Source organism: Haemorhous mexicanus, chromosome 22, assembly GCF_027477595.1.
Source record: "Haemorhous mexicanus isolate bHaeMex1 chromosome 22, bHaeMex1.pri, whole genome shotgun sequence".
Taxonomy (NCBI): domain Eukaryota; kingdom Metazoa; phylum Chordata; class Aves; order Passeriformes; family Fringillidae; genus Haemorhous; species Haemorhous mexicanus.
Genome location: NC_082362.1, coordinates 5,426,007 through 5,449,955, shown reverse-complemented (window position 1 = coordinate 5,449,955; position 23,949 = coordinate 5,426,007). Strand labels below are relative to the sequence as shown.

Genomic DNA, 23,949 nt, shown 5'->3' with positions numbered 1-23,949 from the left:
TGGGGTGTGCTGGGGTCATCTCAGTGCCCTCAGGGGCATTGGGGAGGGGAGTTTTCCTAGGAGGCATCATCACTTTGGAGGGGTAGCCTGGGGTGTCAGGCCACCTCTCTCTTGGTGAAGTATCCATCCCTCCATCCATCCATCCCTCCATCCATCCATCCCTCCATCCATCCATCCCTCCATCCATCCCTCCATCCCTCCATCCATCCATCCATCCCTCCACTCACCACCCCCCTGCTCCTGCAGGCGCCGGGGCAGCCTGGGCTCGCTGCAGCTGCAGGTGAAGCTTCGGGACGAGACGGTTCTTCCCTCCCACTGCTACCAGCCCTTGGTGCAGCTCCTGTGCCAGGAGGTGAAGTCGGGGCGCCAGGTGAGGGGTCCATGCCCAGCCCTGCTGGAGCACCCACATTCCCAGCTCTGTGCCGTGGTGCCTGGGGTCATATTGTGGTGTCTCTTCCCTCCAGGATGGCCAAGTGCACCTGGTCACCCTCCTGGACGAAACCACCACGGCCGAGTGCCGGCAGGAGGTCGCCATCAACTTGGTCAAACTCTTCCTGGGCCAGGGGCTGGTCAAGGAGTTCCTGGACCTGCTCTTTGAGCTGGAGCTGGCCAAGCCCTGTAAGGCTGGAATGGGGAGTGGACCTTGAGGCTTCCTTATCATATCCTGGGGCTGCAAAACCTCCAGGGCCTTTTGTGGGGATTTTTTGGGAGTGATGGTTGAGGCTCAGCCATCACACTATGGAATCTCTTGGGCTCATCCCAGCAGTTCATGGGCTGAGGTTGGTGGAGGAGCAGGTGGTCTGAGGTTAGGAAATCCCCATGGAAATGGCCAGGGGGGCAGGGCACAGCCTCTGGGAATGACCCCCATGACTGCAGCTGCCCAGGGATGACCTGTGGCTGTCCCCCATGCCATGGACCCTCTCCTGTTTTGCAGGCGAGCCCAACACTCTGTTCCGGAGCAACTCTCTGGCCTCAAAGTCGATGGAGTCCTTCCTCAAGGTGCCACACCACCCAAAACCTGCTCTGCCCAGGTCATCCTGGCCCTGGGCTGTTCCAGGGAAAGAACTGGGAAGGCTGCTGTGCTTGTGCCTTCCCCCGGGGGTGGGAGATTGAAGAAAATCCACGGGGTGACCCTGGGTGCCAAATCTGCAGCTCATCTCTGTCCCCTGTGTGGTCCCTCGGCAGGTGACAGGGATGCCTTATCTGCACTTTGTCCTGGGCCCCACCATCGCCCGCGTGTTTGAGGAGAAGAAATACGTGGAGCTGGACCCCGGCAAGGTGGAGATCAAAGACGTCGGGTAAGGGCTCGTGGGGTGGCAGGGCAGGGGTAGCCCCAGCGCTGGGGGTGACAGTGGCGGTGCCCGCAGGTGCTCGGGGCTGCACCGGGTGCAGACGGAGAGCGAGGTGATCGAGCAGGGCCGACAGCACCTCCAGTCCTACCTGGGCGAGCTCCTGGACGCCATCGTCAGGTCGGCCCCGGCGTGTCCCCCCCTGATCCGCGCCGCGTTCCGCCAGCTCTTCCAGCGCGTCGGGGAGCGCTTCCCGCAGCACCAGGTGGGGATGGTGCGGGGTCAGACAGGGACATCCCCAGGGGACAGCGCTCTCTGGGCGCGGTCCCTAGCTGTGCTCAGCGGGGTCCCCTCTTGGGCAAGCAGCAGCCCCGGCCACCGGTGCATGGCTGTTTGTGGGATTGTCCCACGCTGGGAGAGACCCTCACGTGTGTTCCCCACCCCCTCGGTGGTCACAGCACGCCAAATTTGTGGCTGTCACCAGCTTCCTGTGCCTGCGCTTCTTCTCGCCGGCCGTGATGACCCCCAAGCTGTTCCAGCTGCGGGCCACACACGCGGACGCGCGGACTAGCCGCACGCTGCTGCTGCTGGCCAAGGTGCGACAGGGGACACCGGGGAAGGGCTTTGGGGTGCCCGGCTGGTTCTCGTTGAGGCCAGCCGGGTCTCCCGGGGGTGACGCTGCCACTCCCGGGGTCCCCAGGCCATCCAGCTGGTCGGGAACATGGAGCCGGCAGCCGGGCGGGCCAAGGAGACGTGGCTGTCGCCGCTGCTGCCCGCCCTGCAGCAGGGCACCGCCCGCATGAGGGACTTCATCACCCGCCTGGTGGGCACGGAGGAGGACCAGGGCGAGGAGGAGGGTGAGGGGCGGCCCCCGCCGGCCGTGGTGAAGGAGGGGCTGCTCCTTGTGCACAAAACACGGGGCAATGGGCCGCTGCTCGCTGCTGCCGCCGGTAAGAAACTCCATTTCTGCCTCACCGGAGAGTCCCTGAGCTTCGGCAAGAGCCCCGGAGCGGAGGTATGGGCGGGCTGGGGGGGCAGGGGGGCGGCAGCGGGGTGGCGCTGACCCCCTGTGTCCCCTGTGTGTGTGTCCCCTCCATCAGCGTATTGGTGCCATAGCCCTGGGCGACATCCTGGCGGCCGAGAAGGTGGAGGAGAAGAGCTTCGGCAGCTCCCACGTCATGCAGGTGGTCTACCTGGCCACGGGCGGGCAGCAGGAGACGGCCTACCTGCAGTGCAAGGTGTGGCGGGGACACCCTGCGCGGTGGCACAGCCCGGGCGGTGGCACAGCCCGAGCTCCCTCTGACTGTCCCCAACCCCGCAGTGTGTCAACGAGCTGAACCAGTGGCTGTCAGCCCTGCGCAAGGTGTGCGGCAACAACCCCCGAGTGCTCCGCTCCTACCACCCCGGTGTGTTCCGCGGGGACAAGTGGAGCTGCTGCCACCAGCGCGACAGGACAGGTACAGGGAGGTGGCACCGGGGGGGTGCTGGGGCGTCCCCAAGTACGGTGACCCTTCTGTCCCGCAGGGCTGGGATGCGACCGAACCCGGCACGGCGTCACCCTGCAGGACTGGAGTGACCCGCTGGACCCCACGGTGGAGGCTCAGCGCCTCTTCCAGCACCTGCAGGGCCTCCGGGACACCCTCAGGTGAGCCCTGCCCAGGGACCCCCGCACGGCCCCGGCAGCCCCTTCCCCTCCTGCCACGGGCCCGTCCCTCTCCTCTCCGCAGGGACAAGTACTGGGAGCTGCTGGAGCCGGAGCACGCCCAGAACGGCCCGCGGGGTGAAGGTGGGTGCGGGGCTTTGGGTCCTGCTGGGGATGCTCCGGCTGGGAGCTGTCCCCAGCGGCCACAGGGAGCTGTGGTGGCGGGGTGGCCCCAGGGGGCTGTGGTGGTTCGAGGTGGCCCCAGGGGGCTGTGGTGGCTCGGGTGGCCCCAGGGGAGCTGCGGGGTGTCACTGTCGCTCCGTGTCCCGCAGACGCTGCCCTGCCCGAGGGGCTGAGCCGGCTGTTCGCGGTGCTGGCGGAGCTGGAGCGCTGCCACCGGCGGGCGCAGCCCCCGCGGCCCCCGGCCCCGGCGCTGCTGCGGCTGCAGACGTGAGGGCCCGGCCGCTCCCGCCGCGGGAGGGCGGCCCTGCAATAAAGGCACTTTGTACCCACCCTCAGCCTGTCCGTGTGTCTGCTGGGCATGGGGACGGGCTGGGCACAGCCCAGCGCCCTGCTGGTGGCACAGGTGCAGTTACACTGGGGACATCTCTCAGGGGCCTGCTGGTGCCATTTCTGGTGGCATCACTGGTGGCCTGATGACAGCACTGGTGCTTGTCTTGGTGCTACTGATGGTGGCACTGCTGCCACTGCTTGATGTCCCTGCTGTGCCATTTCTGATGGCCCTGCTGCTGCTGGCTCTGCTGGTGCCAGCACTGGTGGCTCAGCTGGTGGCCGGTTGTTGGCAGTGATGGCAGCCCTGGAGTCTCTGCCCATGGCCCTGCTGGTGCCAGCTGATCACCGCGGTGGTGTCTCCAGCGGCGACACCGCTGATGGGGTCGCTGCTGTGTGTTCTCCTCCCGGCACGGCCGCTGGCCGCAGCGGTGGCTCTGAGGCGGGAGCCGCCCGTGTCTGGGCCGCCGTGCCCAGCCCCGCTGGCGCCATTGCCCGCAGCGGGTCCTCCCGCCCGCCTGGGGGCGCTGTGGGGCCGCGAGGAGCACCGAGAGGGCGGAAGTGACGTATCGGAAGCGAAGCGGCGGCCGCCATAGCAACGGCGGGATGAACGCGCCTCCGGCCTTCGAGTCCTTCCTGCTCTTCGAGGGCGAGAAAAAGTGAGGGGATACCCGGAGGGCGGCTAATTAAACCCGGGGGGCGACTAATTAAACCCTAATCAGAGCGCGGGGAGCTGGGGGGGGGGGGAGCCCCGGCCTTTCCCCGCAGTCCCCTGGCGCGCACGGATCGCTGACATCCCTGTATCCCATAATACCCCAGGATCACCATCAACAAGGACACCAAGGTGCCCAACGCCTGCCTGTTCACCATCAACAAGGAGGACCACACGCTCGGGAACATCATCAAGTCGTAAGTTCAGGCGGGGAGGAAATTTCAGGGGAGGATTGGGGCTTTCCCGCCCTTCATTTCACTGTTGGGGTATTTTCTTCCCCTTCCAGGCAGCTGCTCAAAGACCCGCAGGTGCTGTTTGCAGGGTACAAGGTCCCACACCCTCTGGAACATAAAATCATCATCCGTGTCCAAACCACCCCAGACTACAGCCCCCAGGAAGCTTTCACCAATGCCATCACAGACCTGATCAGTGAGCTCTCCCTCCTGGAGGAGAGGTTCAGGGTAAGGGGATTCTTTTCATTTTGGAGAACTCTTTGGGCTTGTTGTAACGTTGGTGTGTGTCTCAAAGCTGCTGGGTTTTAGGTTTATGAATTAATTCAAGCTACCCTCCTTGTGTTGTTCAGCTGCTGTCAAAGCCTGGCTGCTCTTAAGTGCATTCTTATTTTCTTTTTTTATTTTTTTTTTTTACTTCTCCTGACAAAACTCTGGGCCTCTATTTTCACTTCTTATCACATCGCTCAGTTTATTTATTGATTTAGCCCCTGAATTAGTACTTCTGATGTGCTGGGAAAAGGCACCAATTTGTAAATAGCTTTTGATTTTAATTCCAGTATAATTTTTCTGGTTGCTGTAGAGATTTCCTCTGTGGGTTGTTGTGGTTCACAGAAGAGTCAGGAATGATTAAACACCAACATCCAGCTCAGTAACAACTCCTGTCTAAGCATGTGTATTTTTCCTTTTGCTTTACAGGTTGCTATTAAGGACAAACAAGAAGGAATTGAGTAAAATGGAACAGACTGTTACTTCTGAGGCAGAATGACGTGTCTGTTACTGGATGAAATATTTAAACCTCCACTCATGGCAAATATTTTCCCCCTTGTCCCACTTCTGTTTAATTTTTGACAGCAATATTTTGAATTTTGGTTTGTTTTTTTTTTTTTTTTCATAGCAGACAGGCACTTTGCCAAGAGGATAAATGTCATGTTGGATTTGGTGGATAAGTCATTAAAGTGATTTTTAGTTTTCTAATTGGAGCCTTAAGGCAAATATTTGTCCTGGGCTGTTGGGGAGGTTGCTGTGGGTAGGATTCCAGCATGAGAAGCTGCTCAGTGACAGCTGGAGATGAACTCTCTGCTTTTCCTGCCAAAAAGTCCAGGCACTGCCAGCTGAACCGGTATTTTGTTTTATTAAGTGTCATTTCTATAAAACAAATGCACAAATTGTGAAAACTTACAGTAAAAGGAACCGGATGTTTACAATGAACTGATGAGTTTAACAAACTCTTACCTTGTTTGTTTTTTTTTTCTCCATCTGGCACATAAAGCTGCTCTAGAAAACGTTCATGGGCACATGGGGGAACAGTCACTAATACTGCACTAGGTCAAAGCACGGGGGTGGAGCTGTGGCACAGGGGACTAGGACTTCTTCCAGATGGCTGTAATGTTCACACTGGTCAGCACAACAAGGTAGGTGAAGGCAGGGTCTGCCACCACGTTGTTCACCAGGATTTCAGGGGGCTGCTCCCCGTTCACCCGCAGCTCCGGCCACTTGAGGATCTGTGGGAGAGCACAGGGGGTGGGGACGTGGCTGAGGGGACCATGGGGCCCAGGTTTTCCTTCTCCTGAGGGTCCTGGAGCTGTGGGATATTCCTAAAGGGGCAGGGTTTAGTGCACAAGTGAAATCAGCTGCACCTCAGCCCCAGAGAACTGTGGGAGAGTAGAGTGGTGGGGACATGGCTGAGGGGGACATGGGGCCCTGAGGCACAGGCTCTTCCTTCTCCTGAGAGTGCTGGAGCTGTGGGATGTTCCTAAAGGGGCAGGGTTTAGTGCACAAGTGAAATCAGCTGCACCTCAGCCCCCAAGGAACTGACTGGTGGCTTAGCAATGCATTTCCAAAAAAACTGAGGAATCACTGAATTGTTGAGGTTGGAAAAGACCTCCCAGAGCATTGAGTCCAACCTGTGACTGAGCAGCACCTTGTCACCCAGAGCAGAGCTCGGAGTGCCACCTCCAGGGATGGTGACTCCCTTCCCATACCTGAATAACCCTTTCAGGGAAGAAATAATGGAACACTCTGTCTAACATAGCTCCAGACCAGTGGGTGAGAGCCTTTGGAGTGTTTGATTGTCCTTTCAGAGGGGACAGGCAAGGGAACAGTGACTGCCCAAAAGAGAACTGTCTCCAGAGGAAATACTGGGCAGAAAAAGGTGAGTGAGCACAGAGAAGCAGTGAGGCCTTCCCTGCCAGGGAATGTTCACTCTGGCTTCCCTGCCCTCCCTGGGGGATGTGGTTCCTGCACAGCTGTGCCTTTGTGCTCCTCACCACTTTTTTAGGGCTGTTTTAGGAAGAGCTGCAGGGGGTGACAGATTTGCTTTGCAGCTCCTCCTTCTGTCCCACAGTGAATTGCCTTGGCCATGCTCTGGAGATTGCTTTTAATTGTTTGTGAGGGTCAGCTGTGGAAACACAAGGCGTGTTCTGGGATAGTCCTGCTCAGGAGACTGTGATCAGCTGTCCTGGGGTGGAAGGGAGGCACAGAGAGCAGCTCAGCCCTACCTGTGTGGGAGAGATCCTCCGCTCCGAGCGCTTTCCTTTTGGAGAGCCCCAGGCCGTGGTGTAGGTGGAGAGGTTGTACATCCACACACTGCCCTTCTCATCCCCACAGAACACGTATTCTTTTGCTGTGAGAGCAGAAGAAAAAGCTGGGAAACAGGTGTGGAGCTGGGAGTCTGTTCTGCTGTAAAGGACAGCTGCAGGATCCCAATGGAGGGTCCCATACTTCAGCAAAATTCCCTTACTGGCACAAAAATATAAATCTACCTTGCTCTGAAAGAATTCATTTGAAGATAAACCAGCTCTCTAGTGTAGAAAAGCTAGTGCTAAATGCTTTGGGATTTCTCCTGACTTTGTTTTGGGAAGTGCTGACTGGATCAGGGTTGTTTGTTCCTTGTCAGTCTCCAAACTGCTGCCCAGTGTGTGACATCCCTGCCCGCAGATGCACTCAGCATCCCAGTGGCTCCACAGGGCCCAGCCCTGAGCTCTGTGCTTTGAAAACCTGTGCAAGAAAGACCCCCCAGCCTCGACTGTCCCCCCTTATCAGGCAGAAGGTGCAGCTGTAATTATTTATTACTGGTGTTATTTCCACCCAGCTGCTGCTGGAGCTGCACTGCAGAGCAGCAGGGGGGAGAGCAGAGCTCTCTGCTGGGCTCTGAAATCCAGAGCTGGGCTCTGCCTCCAGCTCCAGGCTGCTCCCATGGATCAAAGGAGAGCCATGGACCACTGGGCAAAGCATTACCCAGGAAATGAGGGCTCCTACCTGGGCAGGTGCTGAGTGTCAGGTAGGACATGTCTGTTGTGGACCACTCCAGCTCAGCCAGGATAACTGCAGACATTGTTCGTTGGCATCCTTTTCCCTTGGCATCAAAAGACTTGCTCCAGCTCCACAAGTATATGCATCCTGGTTTGGAGCTCTTGGAAACTAGGGAAGAAAGGAAGGGAGAGGCTGTGGCAGCTGCTGGGAAGCAAAGTGCATTGAGATAGAGGTGCTCCATCCAGAATATGGATTTCAAGCCATGGGATCTGATCCAGCAGCTACTGTTTGCACCTGTTTTACCTTATTTCAGGATAATTGGAGGTTGCAGAGAGATTTTCAGTGCTATGCTAATGTTTCTGAGCTGCAGAACAAGCATAAGCTGTTCAGAAAGAGCCAGTCCATGATGTGAAACCCACAGTTCCCCTGAAAAAAAATACTGTTGCCACCAGCCATTGAGCAGAAAGAGACTCTCCCCCCTTCCACACTGGCACTGCTTGGCCATGTGTGCTCTCAGGGATGTGTCCAGCTGATTTCTGGTCCTATCCAAGCACTCTAGGCCACATTTCTGGGAAAGACAAGTGACTCTGGGAGACAACTCCACCCTGTGCAGCCCCCCCAAAGCTAAAGAGGCTGTCACACCCCTTTCAGCCCCTCTGCTTTTCATGCTGGCTTCACCCTGCACATGCTCAAGTGCCCCACTGTTTTTGGGATTGTGCTGTTGTGTTTATACTCACCAACAACATCATCATTGAGAAAAGCCAAACCGTCAACCCTGTGAGATGTTGTCAAGCTCTCCTCACCAGGAAACTGGAATATGGCTTCAAAAGGCCTAGAGCAGGGGGGAAGGGTGAAATCAGCCAAGTCCTGAACAGTCAGCAGTGAAAGGGCACCTGGCTGCAGAGCCCAGAAGGAAATCTGTGTGTTAGTGAGTCTCTTGCCAAGCTCAGGTGAATTCCCACTTGAATTTACACTTTTGGGTTTACTAGTACAGCAGAAGCCTGTTTGCTCAAGAGATTGCTGCACTCCATCAGCATCAGGATATTTGTCAGCAGGGCATGACTTTACTTGCTTCTTCCTCATAATTTTGTCCTGAGTTCCCACAGGGTCCCAGTTTCCTGGGTTACCTCACGTACCAGGAGCAGGGGGGGCCTCACAGTGAGACTGGAAATCAATCCAAAAGTTTACACTCCATTACACTACCTGAAGATGACACACCCTTAAGTTTTGGGGTATTGGATTACACTCCTGCCAGCCTTCCTGCAAAGCAGCCTGCAACACCTGCAGCTTTAATATAAGCTCTGAATAGTCCTTGAACATCATGCTCCTTTTTTTTCTGGCCACTCTGGGAAGAGGAGGATGTTTTAAGTTTGGTTGGACGTGCTGCTTTTGCTCAGACCTGCTCAGTTAAAAATCAAGCCTTTCCTAAAACTATCTCTTTCTTGCTCTGGAAAGCAAATGCACACCCCCACCTTGTGGTTCTCACCTGCTTTTTTGTCCCTTATCCAGTTTAATGTTCCAGGCAAAACACCCATCTTCACAGCCTGCCAGCAGGTACTGCTCTGGGCAGGTGGGGACCAGGGCAATCCGTAGGGGGATAGAGGCCGTTTCAAGCACCAGCAGCTGGCTAAAAAAAAGCAGAGAACAAGCAGTTAAGTGGTGCTGTGACGTGATAGTTACAGGCTCTTGGACTGGCCATATCTGGTTTTTGAGCCTTTACCTTGCTTTGAAATTGTAGTCACAGTCTGGAATCCCAATATCCCAGAGTGCAATTCGCTTGTCATAGGATGCAGCTGTGGGACACAGAAGAGAAGCAGGTAGTGACACCGCTGCTCATCTGGCTCTTCTCCTGCTAGCTGGCAATTCTGCCTGAGTCTCAGTCACCCTCTAAGGCTCCAGAGAGCTCATTAAAGCACAGCAGCAGTCCCTGAGGCTCCTGGCCCAGCATTTCCCAGACATTGTCACACATGCACAGTCAGTACTTAGTGTTCCTCTCCTGTGCTCTAAGAGAGGCAGATAAAACAGTTTGTTTCCTGGTGTCCATTACTGAGTTGTGGCTTCATGAGGTCTTTAGTAAGTGGCCCTCTGAGCCTATTTCTGGTCAGGGCTTCTAGTGAAATCTAAAATATGAGCTCCAACCTCTACTCTCAGGCAGACATCACTTCATTGAACATATCCATGGCTTACTGTGTTCACATCCACAGCAGCTCCCACTGGGAAAGTTAGGCACTCACAGAGGGTGAGAAACGTGTCACCAAGCTGATACACTGGAAGGAGAAACAGTTCTAACAAATTGCTCTGAGTAACCTGGACCCTCATCAGATGGCAGCCCTCAAATTCAGAGCTTGTTTGGGTCCCCTCCCCAGAAAGGATGCAAAGACTCTCCCTTAATTACTGTAAATTTTTCTATGAAATATAACGAGTCTTGCTGTCCACACCATTATATGGCTGCGCTACCAACCTTCCTATCCCTTCCACCACCCTCCTTATCCTTTCCTCTGCTTCTGCTTTTGGCACTCCTGAGCTTCTTCTTGGAAAGTATCCTCTATTTAAAAAAAAAATTCCACTTTTAATGGTTCATGTAGCACTTAAACCACTCCAGGATGTGGATAATTGTAGGCAAGAGAAACAATGTGCTGTGGGGTGCAGGTGTGCCTGAATGGCTCTGTACCAGCTCACTGTACAGCCTGACAATGCAGTTGCAATTTGTAACATGATGGTTCATTACCAGTCCATGAGCCACAGCCTCTGTGGGCCCTACTGTGTGTAGCAAAGCTCTCCTTGACATCAGGACCTGAATAGAAATCTCTGTCGAGGCATAGAACTCACATTAAAAAAATCAAAGTCAATTAAGCACATTGTTGGTTAAAATGAAACCAAACAGCCCATAATAGGTTGCTGTGCTGCAGGAGAGCCCTGCCACTGCCTGGCTCCCAGCTGCCTGCTCTGCCATTCTTCTTACTCATCCCTGTGGAACAGAATCACTACTGGGCTTGTTTATGGCTAATGTGTGTGTGACAGCCACCCTGAGAGCCACCAAGGGAGAAACAGGAGCTGCTGCACCTCAGCTCAAGAGGCAGGCTCTGGCTGAAACAAGCTGTTCCTGCAGGAGATTGCTGCCACAGGAGAGTCACAATGTTCTCTCCCTAATGCCTGTCCATGCCTTTTGTTGGTGTGTCCCTGCTTGCCCTGACAATTCCCCTCGTTAAGGAAGCCCTGACTTTTCCACATCAGAACTAAAACCAGGGATTCTGAAGCAGACTTACTGAAGAGGTGGGTCTCCTGGGTTGGGCTGAAGCAGACAGTAGCAATGGGCTTTTTGTGAGCCTTTATCTCTCCGTAGCAGAAGTCAGCTGCCACGTGGATCAGTTTGACAATCCCTCTCCTCCCTGCAGCTGCCAGGATGTTGTGAGCTTTCTGGCGGCTGTCGCTGATCACCATTGTGAGGGTTGTCCATGCAACACTGAAGAACTCCTGGGGCACAAGGAGAACAAGGCTGGGGTGACAGAGAACAGAGAACAGCCAGCAGGGTGGTGGCTGTTAGCTCAGAGAAAAGACAACTGTCACAAGTGCTGCTCAGGTGGAATGGCACTACTATTTGAGATGGAGCATCAAAACTCAAAACAGCTCTCAGAAGAACATAAACTACAGAAAGAAGATGTTTATTCCTCTGTGCTGTCAGGCAGGCTCAGCAGCCAGACACAGCCTCACACCTGTGTGAGGACTGGCAGACTAATCTCCTAAACTAATAAAAAAATAGACCAAAACCAGTCTAAAAGAAAAAGCAAGCAATGTTTATTATCTATCTTCATCTTAACATCTGTCCATACTAACACTTTCAGACCTCTTTGTAATATTTATTATCACAGATTGTAATTATTACAGATTGTGGTATTGTAATTATTACAGATTCTGGTATTCCCATTCAATGCTTACCCTTCCCCCTTGCTACCCACCTCTGTAGCCACTTTATACTTTTTCAGCACTGTCCCTGTCTCACAATCAATCAGACAGACAGATTCCCCTCCACAGGTTGCCACGGTCCTGGAGGAGCTCACAATGGGATCTGAAAGAGGAAAATAATGGGTGAGAAGTTCCCAGGTTCAGGGATAACACACGAAGACTGCAGCTTTTCACTGCCTGGTGCTCTCTCAGTCTCCTGTTTTCAAAGTCAAAGGAGAAATATGTAAACAAGTCTCTTCCTGACAACGGAGACTACAGCTTGAAGGAGCAGGGGTCTAAGGCACGGAGTCCACTGGGATTCCAGAGCCAGGTGGTTCTGGGAATCCTGCAAACCTCTTTAAGAGCTCACCTTTCCTGGCTCCAGAGTCTAGCACTGGCTCGAAGACACAGGACCAGAGCTGCGTTTTAAAATCCTCGCGGCTGTTGCCTTTACTGTGACACTGAAGAAAATGCAATGGCTCTGCACTGACATCCTCCTACAATAAACCATCCACATTTAGAAAATTCATGCCCCTGACACGGTTTGCCTGTGATTGCTCTGACAGAACCCTCTGCTGAACACAGCAATCTGAGTTAAACTCAAGTATTTTTCAGCCCGTCTGTGCTATGGAGAACAGGAGAGACCGAGGTGCCACAATGCTCAAGACTCCTAAAGCAGCAGGGAACCGTTCAGCAAAGATGTGCCCAGCAGACCCCAGTACAGAACCCCATTTCCTACAGCAGAGAAACGTGGAAAACCCTTCAGATCCCCAGTGGCCCGAGCTGAGGGGGAAACACCTTTCCCCATGCAGCCCTTGAGTTGAGAGCAAGGCTTGCCAGACCCATTTCTAAGCACAGCTTTTCAGTGCACCACCTCGGAGCGCTGGTCCATCCATCCCCCAGAGGGGATCCACTGGGCTCTCCCGGGGGGTTCCTTCTCTCCCTTGATGCCTCTGAGAGATTTAAAACAATGACAAAAAAAAAAAAACCAAACCAAAACTCACAATATATTTGGCCAACTATGAGCTCCAAGCTGTGCAGAGCTCTGAAGAAACCTGAGGGCAGCTCCTCCCACTCCAAACCAAGAGGCCCAAAGCCAGTCCCAAGGGGGCTGACGGACGTACCTTGCGCTTGGAGTTCTTCACGGGGGTCAAGGTAACCACGCTGTTGTCCTGCTCCTGGCTTTTCTGTTCCCCTGTCATCTGACTGGATCTTCTGTTGCTTTGCCCCTTGGGAAACTGCTCTCCATTCTTCTGTGTCCCTTCACCTCCCTGCTCAGGGGTTGCCTCCTTAGCTGGTTGGTTTGATGTTCTTGGTTTATCAGGAGCTGGGTCATCCTCCACATGACTGGATTTTCTGGGATTAACTTCAGCTTCCTCCTTGGTGTTTGTCTGGGTCTTGGACCTCTTGTTTCCAGGGCTTGATTTTGAATGATTTCTTTTCCTCTTGCTGGGTGTTACTGTGACCTATAAGGCATGTTGTCATGTTGTCAGGTTCTGCAGAAGGTTTTTAGCTTCCCTGAGATGTGCAGATAATTTCTAAGTCAAAGACATTAATTATTCAAATGCAAGTATCCTCCCACAGTTACAGACTGGGTTCCAGGAATCAGACAGCCCAGAGCTGCAGGGTTCCTAAAGGCAGAAGCTAATGAAAACCACACACCCAGCCTCCTTTTCAGCTCCCTTCCCCTGTCTCAGCTATTTGCAATTTACATTCGATGTGGAAAAACAAATCTGGTCTATGGACCACAGGGGTTCAGTCTGCAGCCATTTCCAAGCAGGCAAACACCAGCAGAGCCTGGCCAGGCATCAGCCCAGGTCTCTAATTAAAATATCTCTTCCTAGAGGAGAGGTGGAGTGAGTAGGACTGTACTCAGGAAATGTTTTTGATCCCCTATGAGAATGGAAGCTCTCTCAGGGAGCAACTCGACCTTCTCAATTCTGGGAAAGCTTCAATCTGGCTGTAAAGGAGAACCTCAGCTGTTGGATACAGGCTGGAGCCTGAGACTGCCCCTGTGGTTACCAAAGGGTCATAAAGGTGATATGACAAGAGCTGCTGAATTCTCAGGAAATAGAAAGAACATTGCTAATGTAACTGGAAAAATCACCTACCTGAGCCACGTCTTCTGCAGCTTCCCTGGGGCTTTCTGTGCTTTCTTCCTCATTCTCATCTGTCTTTTCCTCTGATTCAGTATCAGAGTTTAACTCCAGACCTAGTGAGTTTGCCAGAAACTCTTCTGCAATCATTTTCACCTGAGAAGCAAATATGTGGATATATTAAAAAAGAAAAAGATGATGACAAAAGAGCCACAGCATGTCAAGCTCTGATGTGTCATGGCAACAAATAGCTGCTTTGCTGAGGTTTTAATATCTGCTCCCACTATTCTGTGTGAAGTTCAAAAGTGGTGGAGGAGTCCCCAGCTGAGATTACATGACCCAAGAACTTCACTTCGTCATGGGCATTCAGAGTACACAGCTATGGAAACAACAGCACAGCAATAAAACAAGACAAAGGAGAGATGGAAGCCTCAATTGTATGTATGAACAAACAAATAAATGTTACAAACTAAATGGTAACTACACTTCTGTCATTATCTTTACTCTTTCATCAAGAATAAAAGTTACCATTAAACTAATTTGCAAATAATTAAGTATTAAAGATACTGCAGTCTGATTAATGAGTACAAGTATCATTATTGCTTATGAATTAAAAAATAATATTTAATGACAGCCTTTTCAACTTGGTGCACATTTAGTCCTGGTAACTGCTTAACAAAGCAGTGAAGAAAGAGAAAAATGACACCACTTGTCAGCAAGAGCACCCAAATCCATGGAGTGTTTTAATGCAGCCCATGCAGAAGCAGGAGCAGGGTCCTTGCCTGGAGAACAGGAGGGTGGGTGGGATGTGACCTACCCGCCAGCGGGTGAACTCGCTGAGTGAGCTGGGCCCACACACCACGTTGGTCTGTACTGACTTCAGGAACTTCTTCTTGATGGACTTCACCTGCTCAGCTGTGTATTTCTCAGGGAGTTGGTCACGGAAGAATTTTTTCCAGTGAGCAGTAACCTAGGCAGAAAGACTGTGTTTATTTAACAAGAAAGCACAAGAGAACTTGTGAAAGCATTTAAGAAGTGGCCAGCCCTGAGTGCTCCATCCTAAGTGATGGAACCACTTTATTTTATTTATTCATGTTCAAATGACCACTTCAGCTAAGGAGAAAGTCAGTTCCTCTGTACCAAGCTGGAGTGAGTGTGGCTAAGCAGACACTGTCAGCATGGACCCATTTAGAGAGATACCTGGACTCCAAAAGGCTGCTGACCTACAGGATGCTCACCTGCCAGCATAGTTTCCCATGGGAGTTGCTGGTGGGCAGTAACACATCCATCATTATTTGGACCCAACAGACATTTTTACATTGACACGGGACTAAGAACTGGGCAGGCAGGTACAAATAACATCAGGGCAGAGACACCACAAAAAGAAGAGCACAGGGGAGTGTTTGGTGTCTCATTAAACAGCCAGCCATGATCAGTTGTCTGGGACAAGAGTCTTAGCAGCTCTGAGAGACCCTTTGAGGTTCACAGGTTTTACACAGACAATATTCAGCACAACTCATCCCAGTTTTCAGGATCTGAGTTTTCCTCCACTGTTACACAGAAGGAATTAAGAAGATCAATTAACTAGAATGCAAATGGTATGGTAAGAGCAGTAATAGACAAGAACAGCCAGCCAACCAAACCTTTTTCATAATTGAACAATAATTTTGCTCAAGATCACAACGGGGCCTTGTGGGGACAATCTGTCAGGAGCTAAATTGTGTAGACAAATGAGTGAAAATAGAGTTCTAAACATTCACATCTGAAGAAGAAAGAACAAGTCCTTGCTCCTGGTGAATGCTGGAAAAAGCAGGATTATCCAGAGCTTGGTTTTGTGCTCCCCATTCCTGGGGCCTGGACAGTAACTTAAATTAGATGGGGAGGTGTTTGCAGCTGTTCTGGCAGCACCAGGCTTCTCCCATTCCTGAATGATGATCAGAGTGACCTGAAAAACTACAGGATCAGACACAGAGCTGGTTGGCCCTGCTCCTGCCACTTAAACCAAAGGCAAATTGCCTGCACAGAGCAGGTAGAGCAGGTGCCAGCAGTGACCAGAGAAAGCAGCTGTAAGACACTTCCTGTAAGACTCTTCCTCAGATCATACCACAGGTATTGCAAACCACTTGAAGCTTGTTTGCAGCTCTGGCACTACACTGAGCACAGGATTTAGTTATTTTTGAGGTGTTTAGAGGTTAAGGAAATACCCCACTCCTTACCTTGCTGGTGAGCTTATGGCTGTTGACACGTCTCACATGGTTGGCCAGTTTGGTTATGTCCTTGCCATTGAGCAGACGAAGATTTTGCAAAAGAAACATTACTTTATAGTCATCATTGAGCTAGAAAGAGAAAAAACACTGGAGTTACAAAATTTGTACATGTGGTACATGCTTTACCTTTAGTCCTTGATTAAAACACAGCCCATATGAGAATGATATATTTAGTAAGGGAAAGGCATTTCATAAAATCTCCTCAGGATTTTCAACTTGAATTTCACATTTTAGGTGTGAATTAATGTTCTCTATGAGTTGGGATCTTAACCTGCAGACAGGGCTGCCCAGCCCTCAGGCAGTGCTAACATCCAGCACAAGGTGGGGGCTGTGTAACTGCTCATCTGCTGGGCCTGAGTGCAAGGCTGGGAGCTAGTCATATCCCTGACCTCTAACACAGGGGAAGGCCTGTCCTGCCTCCAGTGAAGGAATTCCTGCTGGAATTGGGTCAGATAATTCACCATACAGCCACACATATAGTGCCAGTGTGCAACAGCAAATAACCACGTGGGGATGGTGAGTGGCTGATGCCAGTTTACAGCACAAGTAAAATCAGTTTTGGATGTTTGACTTGTACAGTCACCAGATCCTCTTAGGAGAAGTCAAAACCTAAACCAGACTAATCACCAAGTTTAAACCCTCATCTGAGGACCCAGTCTGCTTTTCATGAGCACAGAGGGCATTAAAACTAACACAGATATTAGGAAATAAAACTAGCATTAGCTATTAGGAAAAAAATTTACTCTGGGGGTGGTGATGCACAGGTTGCCCAGAGAAGCTGTGGCTGCCCCATCCCTGGGAGTGTTTAAGACCAGACTGGATGGGGTTCTGAGCAACCTGGTCTAATGGAAGGTGTCCCTGCCCATGGCAGGGGTGGAACCAGACGAGCATTAAGGTCCCTTCCAATCCAAACCATTCTGTGATTCTGTGTTTCTGTAAGGACATCTCTACACAGTCATCCCTGTATTTTACACTAGTGAAATGTTTAGTATGAGCATGAGGTACTGTACCTGATAAGGCACCTAAGACAGGACTTTGGCCTAGAGAATCAGGAGCTCAAGACACAGATTTTAATACCTGAGTGGTTTTGGGCAAGTCACTTCTGCAGATTGAGAAACAGTGGCACAAAGTGGTTAAATGTCACACAAAGGCTGGCTGCTCTCTCAAATGCCCTCGCATTTGCTGCCCAAGAACAATATATAAGAACTTTGCACAAGTGCTGTTTGTTTGCCTCTCTGTTTAATGGAAGGAGGGGGTAACTCACTGTCAAGTACACATTGTTCTCATAGGTCAGCTCCTCGAGCAGAGGGAACTGTTTCAGAGCAGTTACATCTTCCAGCTTGTTATTGTTGCAGTTCAGGACACGCAGATCAGGGAGGGTGAGGCTGTTGGGGAATTTGTCCAGTAAATTATCAGAGAGATCAAGTTTCTGCAGGTGCCTCAGGCGGGAAAACAAGCGTGGGTCTAAATCTCCAGTCTTCAATTGCAGCTTGGACAGGCTGAAAACAAAACAAAAACCAAAAAATCAACCATGAACTATCTGTAGCTCACTGGAAGAACAAATGCTGATTTCATAGCATAGACAGTCCCACCTGGTGGCACCTCAGTCCAGCAAAACTCCCTGGGTACAACTGACCAAACCTGCTTTTTCTGGTGCGTTGGTTTTTTAGGGTTAACTCAACTATCTCTTGAGTTATCACCTCCTCACAACAGAAGCACCATTTTGTTAGCTTTTTTCCTTTTTATAAAGATGAAATAACTAAAAAGTGTTTTAAAAAACTTTATTCTATTATTAATCTCAATAAATAGTAAAACACAGGAGATGTAAAACTCAGCAACATTCTATCAAAAACTAACTTAGTTACAATACTTTATAAATGTTTTTCAACTTTCTAGCCAGTTTTAAGAATTCTTTACAAATCCATTTCCTACACTGGTGGCAGCATTCTGGATTGTGAGCACAGTGTGGGACAGCTGATGTGTCTGAGCTAACAGCCACCATCAGAGACTCAGGTCTGCCAAAGCACAATTAACCTGCAATTCAGATAATCTCCTAGGGGTTACTGAGCTGGCTGGGAGCTGTAAATCACCAGAAAAATTCTTATTTGAGATTAAAAAAATTACTACACCTCTCAAAGGTTTGGTATTTTATTTCTGTGCAATGTTGATCCAACAAGACAAGCTGTGGCAATTCAGGACACTACACCCTCAGTCTACCCTGTCCATAGAATGCACTACAGTCATTATGTCACAGCTCATGCCAAGTGCAGAGTGCGTCCCCAAATAATCTGGCTGTTTTCAAAGAACTAACTTGACAAAAAAAAGTGTTTTTTCCATTTATTTTATAGTGAGTTTTGCTGAAAAAGCTTCCAATGGTAAATATAAAAATTCACCTAACAAAATCCCAAGACTGCCACCAAAACAGAAGAACTTTGTCCTGAAAGAGAAGGTGGTACAATATTGGTGTGGGGAAAAAAAATATCCCTTCTCTGTAAGAAAGTGGAAACTGCATATTATAAGCAGGGTCATTTATTTCTGGTTAGATCATTTAGGTGAGCTCCAAAGGGAGCTTCCAGTCCTGGCAGCCAACATCTCTTGAGGGCACAAGCTTGGCTTCCTTTAACAACAGAATCTCTTTCTCTAATGACCAATAAGTTAAAAAAATAAGCTTCTAGATATTAATGAAGTATGAATAAATGAGACAAACAAATCCAGAAAGCAAGATCCTTTCTCCTTCACTTGCCATCTCAGAAGTGTAACCAGCCAGTCAAGAGCTGGTAAGACAGGTTGAGGACAATCCAGCTGGCTGCAGAGCTGTGATTGTGGTATCCTTTTGGGGAAAAAACTCACTGGTGTTCCTCAAACAGACTTTCTGAAGCACATCACAGCACGAAGCTGCATGGAGAAAGCCACACTCCAAAGATCCACAGCTTCAAACATCTCCCCACCACTCTGTCACCCAGATTTCTGCAGCTGATACTCAGAGAAACAGCAGAAATTCAAGCACACACCAATCAAGGACATCATTTCCTCATCAAGGAAAAAAAAAATCAACAGAGTTCTCTGTCTCCTCGGTGATTAACTGATGTTTCTCACTAAAAATAATTACTTTAGCACAAGGCAAACTGAAAGAAATAACTTTAAGGAGTACATGTGAAACCCAAACCCCCTGACATCAGCAACAAAAACAAAGGTGCCAGCCAGAAACTGGCCAGCTGAGCCACCTGGATTGGCCAGCTCTGTGTTAAACATTTGGAAGGATACATATTTGCAATGACCTCTGACAAGGACCTGAGTGGCAAAAACCTGTTTTTGGTGGTTTTTAAGTACTTCAGAGTTTATTCTCTCCCTCTGCAATGTTTGGGGTAGTAGAATTACTATGGAACATGATGGAGGGAGAGGAAAATGGAAGGGAAATAATGCCAAAAATACTAAGAAAACCCTCTGAAATCCATGCTGGAAGATTCTCTTATTCACATTAAGCAATTCCTAGAAAAGATGCAAAGGCTTTGGGAGTAGGGATGATACCTTGGGGTTAGGAAATCAGGATCCAGCCTCGAGCAGTTTCACAGAAAAATGGCAGCAAATATACAATAGAAATGGCCAAAAAAAGGTGACATCTGCCAATAACCAATTAGTGAATGCAGTGCCACCACTGCTCACTCATCCTGCACTGGGAATGCCCTCTCAGCTCTGTGCTTTGATACTCTCTTCATTTAAGTAAAAAAATGTTTAGGGGAAGAAAGACTCACAGATAAAAAGGCACTGCCAGGTTGAATTAATCTGGAATTTTCCAGGGGCCTGTCTGCACTTACTTCAGCGTCTCGATCTTTCGGAGCCTCGTAGATCTTGGAACTGCTCTTTCCAAAAGAAGTTCTGTGGTAATTTTTGACATTTTTAACCTCCACCTCTCTGCTGGAATCACTAATCAGTCAGCTGTAGGATGTCTTCTGGTTACCCTGATAAAACAAATGGGAATAAGAGGAAATCTTTCAACAGCTCCAAGGGAGAGAAAAAAATTTTTATGAGGTTATCCACTGGTTTTGCTGCAGTGTTGGAAGTCACCTTTTTTACTTGGTTGAAATGAACATGGCAGAGACTATTATTAGATTGGGCACAGGCTCCCAGCACGCTGATCCAATCCATCTCCAAAACAACAGGCATACATCCTGTGGCTGTTGGAGTGACAGACTTGCTGCTGGTGAAAGCTGTCCATGAGTGATGGCACTCAGGACCAGGACAGCATCACAGGTACCTGCTTGTGCCTCTCCCAGGCTCTGCTCCAGGAATTCCAACACTCTTTCAAACAAAAAGCAGCAGTAAGAGTCAATACACCTGCTGTGAATGGTTTTCTCCCAAGAAAGTGACACTGAGCTCACTGGCCTGGCCAGCTGGACAGACTCTTGCCTGATGACTTCTAAATTCCCAAAAATTTTGGAAAACTGAATTAACCAGCAAAAATTCAAGCACACACCAATCAAGGACACAATTTCCTCATCAAGGAAAAAAAAAAAAAAATCAACAGAGTTGTCTGTCTTGTTGGTGATTAACTGATGTTTCAGTAGACACACACACACACAGGGGAATATGCTGATATTTGGAATAACAATGCTGACAGGGCCAAAAGAGCTCTACAAAATGACTGGTCCAGGACTTCCACTCTTCCTGACACAGATTCCAAGAGAGGGAAATAAAAGAGAACAGAGCTCCAAGGCCAGGCTCGCTCCTGTCTTTCTGTGTTAGATCAGTGCTGCCTAAATGCCACTCCAGCACATCGTGAGGGGCACTGAGCAATCCCTGGGTTTGGTTTCAGCAGCAGCACACGCCTACAGCACCTGCAACATTGTGTGATTAAGGGACACAATATTGTATGCACTGAAATATTGTATACAAGCACAAAGAGCTGAACCGAAAACCTGCTCAAACAGCAGCTCTTTGGGATTTGATCCTTCAAACGACAGAGCTCTCCCTGCCAGTCCAAGCACAGGGTCAGGCTTGTCCGACCAAACCTCCCTCAGGTCCTGTGTCTACAATAAAAATGTGGCACCAGTGACTGGACGTTGCCATGGCCCTCTCTTTGGCACACTGACACAGCCGTGACAGGGCAGGAGCTGCAGGGAAGGCCAGACGCGGCACGTCCCATCCCACAGCCCCGGGCGATGCTGCACAGGGCACATTCGGTTCCCGGGGGGTGCCGAACGCCGGGGTTACTGCACTGGGCACAGGCCCCTCCTGCCCACCGCAGCTCTCGGGATGGAGCCCCACAGCCGGGCATCCCCTGGCCTGAACGCGTTCGCGCGGAGCTGCCCTGCACGCCCGGCCCGGCCGGCGCTGCCCCGGGACGCGATGCCGCGGCGGTGACAAGGCCACGGCCGCCGGGCTGTCCGCACACGCCGGGCGGCCTCCGGCTATCTCCGGGGTATCTTCGGCTGCGGCCGCAGGCCGCGGCTCCGCCCGTGGGCAGGGCCGGACCGGGCCAGGCGGGGCAGGTGCGGCCCCGGCCGAGGCCTCGCCCGTCACCGCCGCCTCCGGACACCGAGCACCGAGAGGGGCCGGCGCCGGCCGCGGCCTGAGGCGCCCCCGCGGGGCGTCAGCCGCGCCTACAACTCCCAGCGTCCCCCGCGGCGCCGAACAGCGGCGCGGAGCCCGGGCGCGCCGCGGGGGCTGCTGGGAGGGTGAGTCCGCCCGCATCCCCCTTCCACCCCCGCTGCTCGACCGCGCGGCCTGCGCCCAGCCCCGCTGCCCTCACCTGGAAGCAGCTGGGGAGGAGGAAGAGGAGCCGGCGAGGACGGAAGGGCGGGAGGAGGAGCGGGAGCGGGGAGGCGGGGGCTGCGTCCTCGGCGCAGCCGGCGGGATGCAGGCGGCGGGCGGAGGGCCGGGCTGCGGCTGCAAGGGGATCCGCTCCTGCCTGCTCTGCGAGGGGCCCGCGCCGGCCGCTCCGCCCCCGCAGGTACCGGGGAGGGGGCGGGCGGCGGGGCGGGGCGGGCAGGCGGGAGGAGCCGGGGGGCGGCGGGGCCGGGGCCGCTCGGGGCGGGGCGGCCGCGGGACCCCCGTGCCCGGAGCGGAGCCGGGACCCCGGGGCCGCAGGGTCACGGGACGGGGCCGAGGCAGAGCCCCCTCGGCGGCCGCTCCACCCCCGGTATTGTGAATTGTTCGCCTCAATAACGCTCGGAGTCGGAGCTCACCTGAGCCTCACGTGTTACGTTCACATTCATTTGTTACAGCTCAGCCTTGTGGCCTGCGCGATTTTCAACTTTCCTCATTCAACATTTATTGCTATGACAAACCATATCTCTGCAGCAATACCCACCATTAGTGTCCTTATAACTGTGGCCCTGAGGATCATCGGTTCTTCCCTGCTTTTCCAGGATAAAGCCATCACTAGGAAAAAAAAAGTGGCTTCAAGCAAGCAGCACATTGATGCTGCAGCTGGAAAAAAAGGAGCAGGGAATAGGTGTTCCCCAAAAGCAGCTGTAAAATTTTTCTTGTCTGCAAGAATACTGTGCAGTTTTCATGCTGCAATAGCAAGGTAGCAGGGGTAAATAATGGAAATATTTGATTGCTTTTTTTTTTCCCTTTTTCCGTTGATATTTCCACAGGGAGAAGATAATTTCACTTACTGTCCAGCAACAGGCCTAGCTAAAGGAAATGAGCACTCGGAATTTGCTGGCTGGGCATTTCCCTTTCCAGGGGTGTTCCTGGTGGAGGAGTTCATTAGTGAAGATGAAGAGTGTGAGATAGTGGAACTGATGGATCAAGATGACTGGAAACCATCACAGTCTGGCCGAAAGAAACAGGTTGGACTTTGGAAGCACATCTGATCTTAGATTCCTCTGGAAAAGGAAAGCTGTTTTCAGTTAAAACCCAAAATATTGAGATGTTTCATTAAGTGTTTTCCTTTGAAAGCTTTTCCTGAAATCAATGGCAAGAATTATCTGTAATTAAAACCAACTTCTTGCAAAAATACATGATAGTTACAATAAACAGTATTTGATGGTGTGTTTTCAAGCATTAAAGTTCACACAATCTCCAAGGGAAAGAAGTGGGTGTTCAGATTTGGTTTTACTTTATAAATCCAGAGAGATTATTGTAGATTCACTGAGTCCTTTTGCAACCTGGCAACCAGGTCACTGGAAGAGATGAGAACAGAACTCTGCAGGAACAGCCTCTCCAAAAAGACTTGTCCTAGATTTTTCCTTTACACTAGCTTTTCCCTCCCTCTTCTTTTCCAACAGGACTATGGACCCAAAGTGAACTTCAAGAAACAAAGGCTGAAAGCTGGCAGCTTTACTGGCTTGCCAAGTTTCAGCAGGAAGATTGTGGCACAGATGAAGGCCTGTGCTGTGCTCAGTGGTTTCTTACCTGTGGAACAGTGTAACCTGGACTACAGACCAGAGAGAGGCTCTGCCATCGACCCCCACTTTGATGACTGGTGGCTCTGGGGGGAGCGCCTGGTCAGCCTGAACCTGCTCTCAAAAACGGTGCTCTCCATGTCCTGCGACTCAGAGGACCCCATCCAATTATTTCCCTTTTCCAATCAGGAGGAATTAAGCCCCCCTGCATCTTTCACGCAGACATCAGCGTGCAGAAGTCCAGGAGAAGAGGGAACCGAGTGCTTCTTGTCGCCAAGGCTGGTTCCGGGGAAGGAGGTGAGCGTGGCCATCCTCTTGCCCCAGAGGTCGCTGGTGGTGCTGCACGGGGATGCGCGCTACAAGTGGAAACACGGCATCCGCCGCAGGCACATCCAGCACCGCCGCGTCGGCATCACCTTCAGGGAGCTCTCTGCCGACTTCTGCGCCGGGGGGAGGCACGAGGAACTGGGCAAAGAACTGCTACAAATTGCTCTTTCCTTCCAAGGGAGACCCGTGTGACCAAGAGGTTGTGTTTTGCTGAGAGAGGTGTAAAATGAGGTATGGAATTTGTATGATGAGGTTTATTTCTGAGGTGGGGTAAGGAACCAGGTGTGTGCAGAGATAAGCTCAATAAAATGAAGATTTAACAAACAA

At 51.3% G+C, this 23,949-nt stretch overlaps 3 protein-coding genes across 6 annotated transcripts in view; 2 read left to right on the top strand and 1 right to left on the bottom strand.

The window, feature by feature from the left end:
• LOC132337497 (ras GTPase-activating protein 4-like) overlaps nucleotides 1-5,612 on the top strand; it is an 11,741-nt gene extending 6,129 nt beyond the window's left edge. Inside the window, exons 9-22 of one of the 4 annotated variants that reach the window (XM_059866133.1) lie at nucleotides 247-370; nucleotides 465-618; nucleotides 935-999; nucleotides 1,186-1,298; nucleotides 1,368-1,554; nucleotides 1,748-1,885; nucleotides 1,990-2,304; nucleotides 2,390-2,527; nucleotides 2,611-2,746; nucleotides 2,814-2,934; nucleotides 3,017-3,075; nucleotides 4,261-4,350; nucleotides 4,440-4,614; nucleotides 5,083-5,612. In XM_059866133.1, coding sequence (XP_059722116.1) covers nucleotides 247-370; nucleotides 465-618; nucleotides 935-999; nucleotides 1,186-1,298; nucleotides 1,368-1,554; nucleotides 1,748-1,885; nucleotides 1,990-2,304; nucleotides 2,390-2,527; nucleotides 2,611-2,746; nucleotides 2,814-2,934; nucleotides 3,017-3,075; nucleotides 4,261-4,350; nucleotides 4,440-4,579 — 1,780 coding nt within the window. In that variant the 3' untranslated portion in view covers nucleotides 4,580-4,614; nucleotides 5,083-5,612. Of the gene's footprint in view, nucleotides 1-246; nucleotides 371-464; nucleotides 619-934; nucleotides 1,000-1,185; nucleotides 1,299-1,367; nucleotides 1,555-1,747; nucleotides 1,886-1,989; nucleotides 2,305-2,389; nucleotides 2,528-2,610; nucleotides 2,747-2,813; nucleotides 2,935-3,016; nucleotides 3,076-3,737; nucleotides 4,101-4,260; nucleotides 4,351-4,439; nucleotides 4,615-5,082 lie in introns of those variants that run through there. The other 3 variants (XM_059866134.1, XM_059866132.1, XM_059866135.1) reach the window with 3 other exon arrangements.
• Nucleotides 5,500-21,829, bottom strand: LRWD1 (leucine rich repeats and WD repeat domain containing 1). The gene is made up of 16 exons (XM_059866136.1): nucleotides 21,693-21,829; nucleotides 19,759-19,902; nucleotides 17,208-17,442; nucleotides 15,893-16,012; nucleotides 14,494-14,646; nucleotides 13,692-13,832; nucleotides 12,705-13,046; nucleotides 11,951-12,077; nucleotides 11,595-11,704; nucleotides 10,905-11,112; nucleotides 9,359-9,431; nucleotides 9,125-9,265; nucleotides 8,376-8,470; nucleotides 7,645-7,806; nucleotides 6,885-7,009; nucleotides 5,500-5,888 (listed from the first exon to the last, which is right to left on the bottom strand). Exons 2-16 carry the CDS (start codon nucleotides 19,836-19,838, stop codon nucleotides 5,748-5,750), a joined length of 2,253 nt encoding a protein of 750 aa, XP_059722119.1. The 5' UTR covers nucleotides 19,839-19,902; nucleotides 21,693-21,829; the 3' UTR covers nucleotides 5,500-5,747.
• ALKBH4 (alkB homolog 4, lysine demethylase) lies at nucleotides 21,761-23,949 on the top strand. Its single transcript, XM_059866140.1, has 3 exons — nucleotides 21,761-21,893; nucleotides 22,543-22,740; nucleotides 23,179-23,949. The coding sequence occupies exons 1-3, from the start codon at nucleotides 21,798-21,800 to the stop codon at nucleotides 23,812-23,814; spliced, it is 930 nt and encodes a 309-aa protein (XP_059722123.1). The 5' UTR covers nucleotides 21,761-21,797; the 3' UTR covers nucleotides 23,815-23,949.